The sequence below is a fragment of the Pleurodeles waltl genome, chromosome 8, assembly GCF_031143425.1.
Source record: "Pleurodeles waltl isolate 20211129_DDA chromosome 8, aPleWal1.hap1.20221129, whole genome shotgun sequence".
Classification (NCBI taxonomy): Eukaryota; Metazoa; Chordata; class Amphibia; order Caudata; family Salamandridae; genus Pleurodeles; species Pleurodeles waltl.
The window spans coordinates 1,266,116,242-1,266,131,761 of record NC_090447.1 but is presented as its reverse complement, the minus strand read 5'-3'; the positions used below and the strand labels follow the sequence as shown (position 1 = coordinate 1,266,131,761).

Here is a 15,520-nt window from a genome sequence, read left to right as displayed (position 1 = left end):
TGCGATTTGCATAAGCTGTGCAAGCGCAATCTATTTCACTCACTCTATCACTATAACGCGGGAAACATCCTCAAACAACCATTAGCAGGATCCAGGATCTGGGAATGTAATTTCTAGGATTAAGGAGACATCATTGTTTCTCGAGTTATCATCACTGAAAACAAAATACAAATCTCAATAATACTGAATTTTCTAAAGGACCAGCTTTAAACTGTTACCATAACTGGGGGCTCCTGTCTATCAATCTCTTACAATAACCATTAACACCTGTCGTTCTGTACCGGACGTCTATGGCAAGCTCCTAAAAAGACAAACAGTTCTCTGCTACGACTTTTAGCGCGTCAGACCTTAATACGTAAACTTACAAGGGGACGTGAATAGGTTGATGAACCTTTTGACTCATACGAAGATGTTCTTACCATAGCTCCAGTACATAATCATCAATACACAATAATCAATAATTAGTAATCAATAATCAATGGAGTAAGTAAATAACACACCATGACCTTTCAGCCATGAATAACCTTTAATAAAAGTTTAGTAAGTTTGTTTCCCTTATGTTAACAATGCTAAAGTCATATAGATCAATATCAAAAGAAAAACATTTATGAACAATACTGATTGTCTAAAGCAGTGGAAGAAACTCAATCTAATCAAAGCTTGAACCACAACACATTCTAGAGCTACAGTGCAAATCAGTAGCAGAATCAGGTGCGACAAAGATATAACACACATGAAACTCAGTAAAGTAATTCATCAATCACTAGTCCCTGTAACTCTCAGTCATTTTTAGTGAGTGCCCTTAACTAACTTCAGATTAGCATCAGCATGTTGGGCTTCATGCGAAACAATTTAGAACACAAATTTAGGAAAAACATCTAGCTATGGATCTGTCTAAACAGTGTAGTTGGTACCTAGAAAGAACCTAGAAAGAAAAGGCATAAAATGCATAAAAGTCACACTTCGTCATATCTACATATCCACACTATGGGTCAGCAAGCAGAATCAGTCTTCATCCTCAGGTCATCAGTCAATCAGCAAAGCATCAGCCTTTCAGTCAGAGAGTATGAGCCAATGACAGAATGAGTCTTGAATCTCTCCTAAAGTCTTTTCTTCTCTCAAAGTCACAGCAATTCTGAATAATTCTCCTCTGTTGCGCTGTTGTATCAAAGTCACCTACACTATCTCCTAATTTCCTATTGGTCAGTCAATCGTACGTTTATACTCTACTCAATAATATTTGTGCACCAAATCTATAAATTCTAATATTTCATTCTTCACATGAAGTTGATTGGTTCACTTTACGATGTCCTCATCATCCGGCTCGTCAGGTAACAATATTGTTGCATCTTCAGGTACAGTCAGTGTCTTCTTTGTTCTTGTCCTGGGAAAGTACATCTCACACACATTACACAAAAATAGTTACACTAGCAGGAACATCATCTTCTTGCAGTCGGTTCTCAAGAAAAGCTTCAGTTAAGCACTTTTAACAAGACAATGGACATTTCACAGTTTAATTCACTCTGTCAGCATTTTTAGTAAACGCTAAGAAATACAGCTTCTGCACGAGGCCTTCCAAGACTAGGCTAAGACACATGCTAAGTTAAGGCCTACAATTAATAAAGTTAGAGCATACTTCATAACCCTTAATATGGCACATTACTACATTAGTCTAATACCTTTTCAATATTTCATAAGTATTAATCATTAATTAGTACATTTTGTGAACACTGGTGGCCATTCTTCGAAGTCACATTTCCAAATGCGTGCATTATTATTCTACATTATTCATTTCTACATAATTCATTTTTCAAATTACATTAACACTCATTAATAAATTTCAAAATAAAACACCTGCGCTAGCACCAGCAACTCACCATCATCCATCTCTCATGAGTGCTGATCTTGATATACCCAATACTAACCCACTCTTCGAAATGAGTACCCTTAAAAGTAAATCATAGAAGGAGGAGGTCACAGCAAAACCTAGCTGGATAAAAGAAATAATTAGGGCAAGCATTCAATGGTGAGGGAAGAAGACTACAGTGGGTGAAATGGAAAATGGGAGGTTTGTAAAGCTCTGAAGTGAACACAAGCAAAATTAGCAATAGCCGGCCTACTGATTGAACATTCAAATGAATCTGACAACAGCATAGAAACATGAAGAAATATCCCCCTAAAAAAGAGTCTGACTTTGCAGTATTACCTTCTGCATTTTGTCTTGATTTGCTTTGAAGAAAACAAAATAGTAAATGTTTTCATCTGAGTGTTTTTGTAGCCCACCCATCGGCCTCTCATGCCTCCAAATTCTGCTTATTGAAGAGAAGACTAAGAACCAGCAAGTCAAGTTTGGATTTTCTTTAAAAGAAACAATGTAGACAGGGAGGATGCTTTTAGGGACTTGCTGATCGTCTTTTTTTATTTTTACTTAATTATTTGTAAAGTGTGACCATGAATGGAAATCATGGCAGTATGAATCACTGAGTGGTAAGCAAGGTAGACAAAAAGAGGCATACAGTAGAGAAAGTTATAAGAAATTGTGACGCTTCAGTCTGTGATAAAAAAGCAAGAGATCAGGTGGAGTTGTGTACCACCATTTGAGACCAAGGACCCAGAAAGCTCTATCTCCTTGAGTGACCTCCTTCCAGCACCTGCATGTGAAGGCAAGGAATGTTCAACAGATGGAGAAAGCCAGATCTAAGGGACCGTAAAGAACATAAGGTGCCACTTGCTTGAATATAAAGGCCAGTCCTGTACTCTGCAAGCACCAATGGCTGGGACAAAGGAACCAGGATTATTTGGTTAATCAGGAGCTGGTGCAGTAAATGACTGAACTTGTGCAGTCTGTAGGCCATCCACATTGCCACATTTTTAATTCGCTGAATCTTAAAAGCTACTCACTTCAGCAGGTCAAGATAGCTTCTCTTAACAATTCCAAATGCAGGAAATTGTAGCACTGAGGATCATGACCTGCTGATCAACCAGGAAAAACAGCAGAATGATGTTGATCAATTCTTCCCTCCCTTGTGATTAGCTATCGGCAGATGAATTCTGGGATGCTCTGTGGCATAGTTTTTCTGTAACCAGAAGTGCATGTAAGTTGAGTTAGAAAGCTTTAAACCTCTTCTGAAAGAAGGATGTAATATTGTTGCAAGTGTTGTGTGCGGGAGTGGTTTCTAGGGTTCTGTGTGTGGACAGTGCACCTATCCTGCAACAAGAAAAATAGGTCATTGGAGAGTTTGTATGCATCAAAGATGCAGCATTGTTTTTACTGTTCTTTAGTCGTGGGTAGGGCCTGTGTTTGTGAATGCCTGTACATGTGACATGCAGTATTGGATGCTCATAACTCTAATGTAATCCAGGTCCTTTGTGAGGTATAGCTCTCTTTCCAGTGTGTCCATATTTCTACCACTCAAACCATTATTACATGCAGAGTTCTCATCAGTGATCTGTTGAGGTGTATTTCAACTATGGAAAATGCTTGAGTGAAAGTATCACGGTTAATGTCAAGTTACTGAGCCAAGTGCAATTAAGAGAAGGGGACATGGACAAATTATGGAGACAAAATCCTCATTTAGATTGGAGGTTCAAACGTACAGTCCAGGAAAGAGGAAAACATGAATAGAAAGAAAGCTTCATTATTAGGGTCAGAAGAACTCCAATTGACAACTTTTATCAGTGGGTGTTATAAACCAACACAAGACAACTTTGTTGTCAGTGTTCAAAACTTCTTAAATCTCCTAAAATCATTAACTAGATGTTCAGGCCTTAATACAAACTGCGCCGCTTGAAACAGATTGGGTGTCCTGGGAAAGGCTGAGTAGGGCCACAAGGAATGAGGTTGTGACCCTTTGGGAGGGAAGTAGATCACAAGACATGCAAATAAAGTTAGAGGACATGTGGTGCATTTCCAGATTGTGTATGTTGCTTTCAGGTGGTAAGACGTATGTAATGCATTAAAGTTCAAACTACAATTATGAAAAAACAGAGGTCCTATCTATTTTTTTCTAAAAAAGAAAACAACAAAAAAAAACTATGGTATTTTTCATTAATTTTCTAATCCTTTTAAATGTACCCAGGCAATAATTTTCAGTGCTTGGCAACATGTTAATATATCCCAAATGATGATCTGATTTTGTTAGTAGAAGTTGTTCTCCTCCTTCCCTGGCGATCTGTTAGTATGAGGTATCTCTCTAGCAGAGTCACAGTTCATTGACATAATAATGTAATCACAGGTGTAACATAAGCCCCTGAGGCGCAGGGGACCCTCGAGATCCTAGGACCCTTCTCAGCAAAAGTGGTAGGTGGTGGGCCAGATAGGGGGCCACCGTTCCATGAACTTTGCAGGGGGCATGCCTTAAGTTTTGTTACGCCACTGAATGAAATGTTTTGTTATAGGTTAGGACAGCCCATTAGGCATATTTGTGCTCAAAAATCAGTATGCACTAATATTAATAGAAGAAAAGAACCTGAAAACAGAGCTCCTTGGGTTAGCCTTCCTCAACTGATATTTACCTATTGAAACGAACCCCACCAATTAAAGGGGCCAAGCATCCTTCATCAAAAGTGATATTCTTCCACTCCTGGCCTCGACAGGTCGTGTCTTTGACTCTAACTTATCCCCCACTCCTCACACTGCAAGTCGTATCCTTGCGAGCAACAACAGAGAAAGGTCTCAAAAGTGGCCAGAAGAGTGGCTTAGAAGCACTCTACAGAATACTATAATTTAAAAAAAAACGAAATCAGACCTGTGGCTCAGCGTGACATATTTTAAAGTGTAGATTAAGATAGGCCACTTCCGAAGTCAACTCTAGGAAAGGCCGAATACAGGAAGTCAATACTTACCAAGGCATCTAGTGTTTAGGGTTCCGGCCATCAGTTCACTTTTTAAGATTCTGCAAAGGACCGAACATGATACTTAGGAGAACTTCATATGAAATCATCTGTATTCATTTTAGCATGGCCTTTTTTGGCTTTCTTTACTTTATGTATCAGTCAGGGTTCATTAGGCCAGCTGTAGGGCACACTGTAAAGTGTTTCTTTTTATACTGACAGTTGTTTAAAATATGTATGAATAAGGGGAGAAATACTGGTTTTCTGTGATTTTCCTAATTTTTTTGTAGTGTCAGAATATTAAAATATTAGTAATGCCTGTATAAAACTGGGCGTAGTTCGCAGAGTTCTGCTACGCGGAATTCCACAAAGTGCCGCTACGCTATGTAGAGTTCTGTGAGCAGCAGAGTTTGGGTAAGGTGCTCTGTGAGCACCGAATTTCATCACTGTAAAATAAGTGCGAACGGCATGATGCAGAGCGCCAGAGGGTGCTGACTTTTTTTTGTTGCTCGAGTAGATTTTCTACTACAGTGGCATTCAGAAATCTCACTCGCCAATTTAGCAATTTCTCTCGCTCATGCTCACCAACTTAACGTAAGAATAAACTCCGCTTCGCGTCACTTCGTGGAGTTTTACGGACCTCCATGCAGAGTGCGGAGTGAGGAAAACTCCATGAACTCCGCCGGCGGAGCAGAATTCTTCGCCCACACCTACTTAAAACCAGCCAAACTGCAACCTATCTGGTGTACTTATTTTTTCCTTGTAATGGATGCATTTTTTAAATGTTTTCTTTACATAGGTGGCTGACCGGTCTGGGAAAGACGATTTCTGTTCCGCATCGTGCACCCATTATGACGTTTCTTCCGGTTTTTATCGGCCTGCTATGATACTGAAACCTCAGCTGGGCCTGGGTGCTGTTTCCAGATTACCATCTGCAAAAAGCAGGATTCTGATTGGCAGTCAGAGGGCTCCGAGTAGCACTCTGCATCAGCAAGGACAAGTGGCCAGCACGGAAAACCTATTCAATCCGGATACTTCAGGTAAATTGCTTTTTACTCTCTCATTCGAATTGCATACTGCCTAAAATATCATATTGTTAACGCGTCACCAGCCATCAGCCGTATTCTGTAAATCTTATTTCTGAGACGACATCTTAATCTCCACTGAAAAAGTAACTATAACTTTGAGATTACTGGCCTGAGTCTGCTGCACCAAGAAGGTCGCTGTTATTTTCATTTATTTTGTGAACCGATTATCCTGATCGTTAATTTCCTTCCAGGTCGACACACGGATTAATGCCAGTTTATTTCTGGACTCCTGACAAGCTTGTTTTTTTCATCCATTATGGAAAAAGAGCAAACAATTACATTTTCTGTATTTCCAGGAGTTTGTTGAAGGTCTAAGAACCCAGCAGGGAGCTGGAAAAATCGGATGATTCTCCGAAGCACTGGATAAATAGCACAGACGTGCAGCTGTTTGCATCTGAAATCAATAGCAGGGACCACTCCAGTACAGCGAGCTCCGATAGTGCAGAACTCCCCATTCTGGCTGCAGGCCACGTGACTTGTTCAAAGTGGAGTCACGATGCTTTGTGTGGACCAGATGCGAAACCTTATGATGTGGAGAAAATCTTCCACACGCTGATTCTCCTCGGACCCGTGGAAACTTTGCAAAGTTTTCATCATCAAAATGGCCACTGTTTTAATAAGTTAATCATTGTTCTTGCTTTATGTTTTTAGTTTTATCTTTTTGACACTATGCAAATTCTTCATGGGAAAATTCTCTTAGACAAATAGACAACAAGCAAAATCATTACAGTTAATCAGTCAAATTAATCAATTCACTAAGCTCAAAGGTAATTCACAAAAGTTGAAAAATAAAATCAAACGGAACCCCTACTACAAATTGTCATTAAAACAAAGTTCTAGAAGTAAAAAAGCCCACCAATTAAAACCCAAAGTAGCACCTGACAATAACCACTTCCTGTAAAAAACAAAATATATACTGATTACCAAAGAATCATTTTGATTTGTCTCGGGAAATCTTTCAAATTCCAATGTACTTCAACATACACATTTTCATTGCAAAATTCATGGCTATTGATTTATATATGAAATGTTATTATATTATAGGAAAATATAGTTACTGGTGATAATAACACGCTAAAGAGGTCTTATCGTCAGTACACTTTCCAATAAAGAAAGGGAAGAATAAACGGGGTACAATAATTACTGTGCTTGTATGGGTATCAAATTGTCCTTTGTATAGTTGTATCTTTTTTAAAGTATTAGCTTGACTGAAGTGCCAGAGCTATGTGTGTTTAAAATTCTCCTCCCAGCAAATTATCATCTGGTACCACAAATAAGTGCAATAGCGGCCAAAGTGATGCAGGAATATATATTAAAAAGCTCATTGTTTCAAAACTTTCTTCTGGCTTGGATTGAAGCAGTCTGTGATGAGCAAGTATGCAGGGAAAGTGTCAACTCTTGTTTAGTGATTTATGACAGACCTCCTTCACAGATGAACCTCTTAGAGAATTATCTATCCGTGCCTTCTTGTACATATTACACGTTTACCTATCATCAGTTATTTATGTGAGGGTTTGGACTAGTGGCTACTTGCCCCTGGGAGGATATTTTAGGGGTACACTGACAAACTAAAAGGGTGGAGAAGAGATAATGGTAACAGGGACATTTGTTGGCTCTAAAGAAAATGTGAAATGTTTAGGAGCTTGCTAAAATTCAGGAAAAGGCCAAACGTCTAGATTTATATTCACTTTGCAATGGGCCCTCGTGTAAGCAAAGAAAGAGGGCCCCCATGACACCTGGTCATGTAGCAAAATGTAGCAATAATTAGGTTTGCCTGGGACTCCATTGCCACTACCTGTTGCACCACTGATAGTTAAGTCACTAACTCCAGTCTGAGGGTGACTGTACTCCAGTACAAAATGCCCATGAGAGAGGAGTTTTGAAGAGGAGCTCTGTGGTTGGCTGATTTAGAGGCAATTGTGCTGGATTAATTGCAGTTTGTTCCTTAAGATGGTAACATCTGAAGATGGCAAGCCTGAGTCCATGGCAGGATTCACGAGCAAGGCAGATAATTATGAATTGAAGTATTTCTCTGATCTAGAGGCCATGAAGTTATGGGGTACTTTGACTGCCACACAACTTGATTTAGACACATTTGGAAAATCATGAACATTTGCCCTAGCATAATTTCTGTTAGCTCATTTCTACTATGCATACTTTCCACTAATTTCCCGCAGTCAGATTATCCATTTTCATATGTAGGAATTGATTTTGATCAGTAACTTTACTCAGTTTGATTTACCCTAGTTTGGTTCTATCTGCAATCTGAAAATATGTTTGCTGAACAATTCCTTGTACAACTGAATAAATCTAGTCAAGCTAATTCCTTCCATGTGGCCATGTGTACAGCTAAATCTGGGATAATGTCAAGGTACAATTCTGATACGAAAAAATAACTGAAGGTTTCGCTGCTTAGCTGTAGGATTATGAATCACTTTCTACCCTGAGGAGGGACCATCTCTCTTCCGGTATAATGATGCTGTGAATAAGAAAAATATGCAATCAGGTATAACAGTGCCTTGAAATCTTATTAACGGGTGGTGCAATATAATAAAAAGGCAGATATTGGGTACAGGGACAGTAACCAGGATTCCTCAGTCTATGGTAAAACACATCTAAACCTCTTTTTGGGTATATCAGTAATCTGGGTGGACCACACCCCTGTAACTATCAAACCATCTACTTTCAGTAAATCTTTACCATTTAGCAATTACCAATGTGGTTTAGCCACATACCATGTTTTGTGGGTCAGTCTCACCCAGTACAGAATCAGGGCATTAAGAAGTTCACAAAGGCAGGGATGGAACATCCCCATGGGGAGCAATATCAATGATAAAACATGGAGAGTGCCAACATGTGTACAGTACCAAGGATTATTAAATTAAATGAGAATATGGAGAGAGACATCTGGTATTGTAAACCAGGTGCACCAATACTGCAAAACCACTAGGGCGCTAGCTTCCACTACTTCAGTGTCATAGGTGTAAGGAAATGCCTCCTTGGCATGGTTACCCCCTGACATTTTGCCTTTGCTGATGCCAAGTTATGATTTGAAAGTGTGCTGAGGCCTGGTAACCAGGCCCCAGCACCAGTGTTCTTTCCCCAACCTGTATCTTTGTTTCCACAATTGGCACACCCTGGCATCCAGGTAAGTCCCTTGTAACTGGTACCCCTGGTACCAAGGGCCCTGATGCCAGGGAAGGTCTCTAAGGGCTGCAGCATGTCTTATGCCACCCTGGGGACCCCTCACTCAGCACAGACACACTGCTTGCCAGCTTGTGTGTGCTGGTGGGGAGAAAACGACTAAGTCGACATGGCACTCCCCTCAGGGTGCCATGCCAACCTCACACTGCCTATAGGTATAGATAAGTCACCCCTCTAGCAGGCCTTACAGCCCTAAGGCAAGGTGCACTATACCAAAGGTGAGGGCATGAGTGCATGAGCACTATGCCCCTGCAGTGTCTAAGCAAAATCTTAGACATTGTATGTGCAGGGTAGCCATAAGAGTATATGGTCTGGGAGTCTGTCATGCACAAACTCCACAGCACCATAATGGCTACACTGACAACTGTGAAGTTTGGTATCAAACTTCTTAGCACAATAAATGCACACTGATGCCAGTGTACATTTTATTGTAACATACACCCCAGAGGGCACCTTAGAGGTGCCCCCTGAAACCTTAACCGACTACCAACCAGTGTGGGCTGACTAGTTTTAGCAGCCTGCAACACACCAGACATGTTGCTGGCCACATGGGGAGAGTGCCTTTGTCACTCTGTGGCTAGTAACAAAGTCTGTACTGGGGGGAGGTGCTTCTCACCTCCACCTGCAGGAACTGTAACACCTGGCGGTGAGCCTCAAAGGCTCACCCCCTTTGTTACAGCACCCCATGGCACTCCAGCTAGTGGAGTTGCCCGCCCCCTCTGGCCACGGCCCCACTTTTGGCGGCAAGGCCGGAGGAGATAATGAGAAAAACAAGGAGTCGTCACTGGCCAGTCAGGACAGCCCCAAAGGTGTCCTGAGCTGAGGTGACTCTGACTTTTAGAAATCCTCCATCTTGCAGATGGAGGATTCCCCCAATAGGATTAGGTATGTGCCCCCGTCCCCTCAGGGAGGAGGCACAAAGAGGGTGTAGCCACCTTCAGGGCTAGTAGCCATTGGCTACTAACCCCCCAGACCTACACACACCCCTAAATCGAGTATTTAGGGGCTCCCAGAACACAGCAAGTTAGATTCCTGCAACCTAAGACGAAGAAGGACTGCTGAGCTGAAAACCTGCAGAGAAGACGAAGACACCAACTGCTTTGGCCCCAGCTCTACCGGCCTGTCTCCCCACTTCTAAAGACACTGCTCCAACGACGCGTTCCACAGGGTCCAGCGACCTCTGAAGCCTCAGAGGACTACCCTGCATCTAGAAGGACCAAGAACTCCTGAGGACAGAGGCTCTGCTCCACAAAGACTGCAACTTTGCAACAAAGAAGCAACTTTGAAACAACACACGTTACCCGCCGGAAGCGTGAGACTTTGCACTCTGCACTCGACGCCCCCGGCTCGACTTGTGGAGAACAAACACCACAGGGAGGACTCCCCGGCAACTGCGAGACCGTGAGTAGCCAGAGTTGACCCCCCTGGCCCCCCACAGCGACGCCTGCAGAGGGAATCCCGAGGCTCCCCCTGACCGCGACTGCCTGCTTCAAAGACCCGACGCCTGGTAGAGACACTGCACCCGCAGCCCCCAGGACCTGAAGGATCCGACCTCCAGTGCAGGAGCGACCCCCAGGTGGCCCTTGCCCAGGTGGTGGCTACCCCGAGGAGCCCCCCACTTGCCTGCCTGCATCGCTGAAGAAACCCCTTGGTCTCCCATCGAAACCTAATGCGAGCCCGACGCCTGTTTGCATACTGCATCCGGCCGCCCCCGTGCCGCTGAGGGTGTACTTTTTGTGTTGACTTGTGTCCCCCCGGTGCCCTTCAAAACCCCCCTGGTCTGCCCTCCGAAGACGCAGGTACTTACCTGCTGGCAGACTGGAACCGGGGCACCCCCTTCTCCATTGAAGCCTATGTGTTTTGGGCACCACTTTGACCTCTGCACCTGACCGGCCCTGAGCTGCTGGTGTGGTAACTTTGGGGTTGCCCTGAACCCCCAACGGTGGGCTACCTTGGACCCAACTTTGAACCCCATAGGTGGTTTACTTACCTGCAAAACTAACAAACACTTACCTCCCCCGGGAACTGTTGAAAATTGCACTGTCTAGTTTTAAAATAGCTATATGCCATTTGTGTGAACACTGTATATGCTATTTTGCTAATTCAAAGTTCCTAAGTGAAATACCTTTCATTTAAAGTATTGTTTGTAAATCTTGAACCCCTGGTTCTTAAAATAAACTAAGAAAATATATTTTTCTGTACAAAACCTATTGGCCTGGAATTGTCTCTGAGTGTGTGTTCCTCATTTATTGCCTGTGTGTGTACAACAAATGCTTAACACTACCCTCTGATAAGCCTACTGCTCGACCACACTACCACAAAATAGAGCATTAGAATTATCTCTTTTTGCCACTATTTTACCTCTAAGGGGAACCCTTGGACTCTGTGCATGCTATTTCTTACTTTGAAATAGTACATACAGAGCCAACTTCCTACAATAGGTTAATGAGGTCAGTAGACCTACGTTTTCTGTCTGTTCCTGAAAGGACAGTAGACTGTACATCATGGGATAAGCTGATGACCATCTTGTCTAATGTCCGTGTGTTTGGCTCTCTTTCCATTGTGGATGCTTTTTTCTATGAACCCATGGAGTGTGGCACTATATTTTCTATTTCATTTTATTTATTAAAGCAAATATTCATCTTTGATTATCTTGGCACAAGTATGTCAAGTACTAACCAAACATTAACTTTTGGTATCTCATAGCAATGGTTGAAGCAAGGTCCACAGCTGTTTTATGAAATGTCCTGGTGCAGCTCCTTCAGAGAGTTTTTGAGGCATACTGTTCCACAGCTTAGCTGCTGTTGTTCAAAAAGCTCACCCTCCCAAGTAGAGCAACAAACTCTAGGAACATTCAACAATGTACTATTCTGTGATCTAAGAAACCGGCCTGGTCTGTACACTGAAAATGTATTTTTATGGGTTACAGAATTGGCCATAAATTGCTTTGTGCACCAGACGTAATGCTTTAAATGGTATTGTTTGTCTTTTGGAGAGCCAATGAAGTTTCACCAAAAGTGGGAATATTGATTCATATTTCGGCAAATTTATCTTGATGCTGTTTGCTGAATGTATTGTAGTTTCTTGATTGTTTTCATCAGGAATTCCAACTATTATATTCTATAATTTTGTGAACACAAAAGTGTTCATAATCTAGTCTAATCATTGCCTTTTTCAGTTCATCTGGTACACATCCTGTGTTTAATGATAAATTGGATATCTCTTGTATTAAGAATTCTGAGACTAATATAAATTCTTAATGGATTTTTGCTGCCAAAAAACCTATACTTGACCTGAATTGTTTACTAGATTTAATTAGTGTGATGCCTTCTTCCTCATTTTTATATGTAAATTGGCTAAATACTGCTTCATTTTTTCAATGGTCCAGACATTATCATCTTGTACAGCTAAGCCAAGAGGACCTTCATGTAGTGTGGCCCTAATCTTTAAATTCATCATCTCAAAGAACTCTGCAAATTGTTTGCATTTGGCTTCTGAACTCTTAGGTGTTTGTTGTTTTTCTCCTTTCTTTATTTCCCAAATAAATGCTTTTGCTGTATTTGCTGCTTTCACTATTTTGTCAACATAATACATAGGCTTAGCCTGCCTCACAGCTTTTTTATATTCCTTATTATACAATAACCACTCATTTTTATCTTCTGGTACATATGTTTTCACCAGATACATTCCAGTGTCGTAGCCTAATTCTCATCATTGCTAAATCGGAGTTAAGCTACCAATTTTTAGGTGAGCTTTATCTTGTACAATCTTACACAGGATTGGATCATCAATCGGTTCCCTCATCTGAATATTATAGTCCTCTATCAGAGTACTCACTTTTTTCACATGGCTTGTAATTGCTACACTCCCACTGAACTCTTTCAGACAATTTATCAATATTCAAATGTCGCTCTTTGCATATTTGTTTGGTTGTGATAAACTTCTATTCCCCAGAGCCAATTATGGTGTTATCCAGGTTTCCTGGCCAATCCATTGCCACACTCCAGTCAAATAATTTATCCTACCTGTTCTTTTGGGTGAACAACTTTGCCACGTTCCTGGTTGCTGCAACTGTGAGGATGAGTTCTATTAGTGTTGGAAGGTTGCAGTACAGGATGCAGTGCCAGTACTGGAGTTCCAACGGGGAATTAAATTGGACCAAACAGCAAAGTAGCTGAAGCAGTGTGGAAGAATTTATAGACTCCTCATCACACAACTACTTCTGTTCACTGGGTTAATTTAGGAGTCCTGATTTGTTGTGAGGACTAGAGTACCAAAGAAGTTTTAAAGTATGAGCAAAGTGGGCTCTGATCCATGGCCCCAGGCTCTCACGGGGGCCTAATAAAGGCTGCTCTGTTCTGCAGAGTCTTGCCCGGATTACCTTGAATAATTCTAAAACAGATTGTTTTAAATACCATTTTCCTTTCATTTATTTTGAATGTGGGTGACCTGTGAGGCTCTATTACTGACATTCTGCAGAGGATTGTTGTGTTTGTTTCATACAACATCCACAAGAAAGTTTATTTTAGATTTATGCAGGATCTCAGAAAAATAAAAATGGGAGGGTGTCACAGAGTTTATTGGAAGTAATATTAGTGAGCTGCTGCTGTGTTACTATATTGAAAACACATCACTACTCCTCACTATTGGATGTGAACCCATTTTGAATTTGGACTTGTGTGCCTGTGCGCTGTCAGTGTCCTGGCCAGAGAGGGTATGAAAGTGCTGAAATTGGATCATAAATTTCAAAGCTGTTTCGAACACGGGCCCTAAAATGCATGTGACCCACGGCCCCTCAGCTTCTTAAGGTGTCCCTGTAGAGCACAGCCTTTTTCACAACTGTGAAAAGTTTTACCTGGTGTCTGTTCATTAGAACTTGGAGTGAGAGGGTATGGTCTAAAGAGTGAAGAAGCCTAGTCCATCCCTTGAAGCAGATGAGGAATATTCTGCAAGGTTAGGAGGTTCAACTACACACAAGCTTAAAAGCATTTGCAATACAATGGGTCTCGCATTTGCTCGAGTTAGAGCTATTAGCGTTGTAAACTCCTAACCAGACTTTTCTTGCCACATAAATTGAAAATGAAAAGTAAAACAGTTTCACATAGGCAAGCTGATTCAAAGCACCATGGCCACCATGAGCATCAGCGTGAAGAGACACACAAAAGGAAAAAGAAGTTTGCTTGCGGTGAAACGTATCGGCAGAAGTGCAATTAGCCAATTAGTCGATGGCAAGGCGGTAACCAAAGCGCCCCAAGGAGGGACAAACGTAAAGCATTTACCAATGATGATAAATCATTTTTGAAGGGCAAGCTCATGAACGTGTGATAATGATGGGCATGAGGTGGGTGTGGTTAAAAGCCCAAATAGATAAGAGCACGTCAGAAAAGCAGCGCTTGCGCTGCTGTGCTCATCCTAAAAAGAGCAAGATGGGTTGTAGACAATGCAAGAATCCTAAGATTTGAACTTTGATCTGTTGTAGAAACTTTCAATGGAGAAATGTGAGAAAGAGCTGGTTGCAAGACATTAGCACTAGTAGTATGGTCAAGAGGTTTCTTCTGTCAGGCTGCCAGTGATGAGCACAGTACAGATAAGTAAGTATTACATGGGATGGAAAAAAGAACCTCTGCCAGTAAAGCATTCACTAAGGCAGGCAGAATGATCAACAACCTATGAGAAGAGGACTGGAGCATGGCTGAGGCATCAATCTCATGTTACAATTGGTTCTAACAGCACACTAAGTTAAGTATAGACTAACCACAGATCAGTCAGCCAGACCCACTTCATGCTAGAGTGGGAGTGAATCCAGGAGAATGCACTGGACAGTATGCTCTGACTGAAGAAGCTGGTGTAGAAAGAGAAAACAAAGAGACCCGGTGCTGACAGAAAGCCTAAACAATGCAGGGTAGTCAAATTATGATATAGCAAGCAACTCTAGAATGATACATACACCACTTCCCTTGTGTCTAACTAGGAAACCCCAGATACAGAATTCAGTTCCTCAGATGTGAAGGTAAACCTGTCGATCTGAGCATATAACCTTCATTGGCTTTCTAGTCCGGCTTGGGTTGATCAGAATGCTTTAGTATCCCTCTCTACCCTGGGGTATTACAAAGCTGTGACACATAGATTGAAGCCTTCAAACCATGCACCTTTGCTTAGACCAAATGCAGCCTTGAGTAGAGCATGCTACTTACTGAAGTGCAGCTAACTCAGTTTTACAGACCCCGATAACAAAGTGACCACAGTTCGGACCTCTGTGTACTCCTTTTTGAATGAGGATTGGAATTTTCTGAGCAATGTGGAGTCCTCCTGTATGAGGTCATTACCAGGTGCTATACAATACAGACTGCATCTTTCATAGGTCAAATTCAGCTGGTGAAACATATCAAATTTTC

The 15,520-nt window shown here is 41.6% G+C and overlaps 1 protein-coding gene across 2 annotated transcripts in view; it reads left to right on the top strand.

The window, feature by feature from the left end:
* The window catches only part of MTUS2 (microtubule associated scaffold protein 2), a 1,534,604-nt gene that overhangs the window by 543,189 nt on the left and 975,895 nt on the right, over positions 1-15,520 (top strand). For both annotated transcript variants that reach the window (XM_069202199.1, XM_069202200.1), the window contains exon 4: positions 5,633-5,873. In XM_069202199.1, the coding sequence (XP_069058300.1) occupies positions 5,633-5,873 (241 nt within the window). The remainder of the gene's footprint in view (positions 1-5,632; positions 5,874-15,520) is intronic.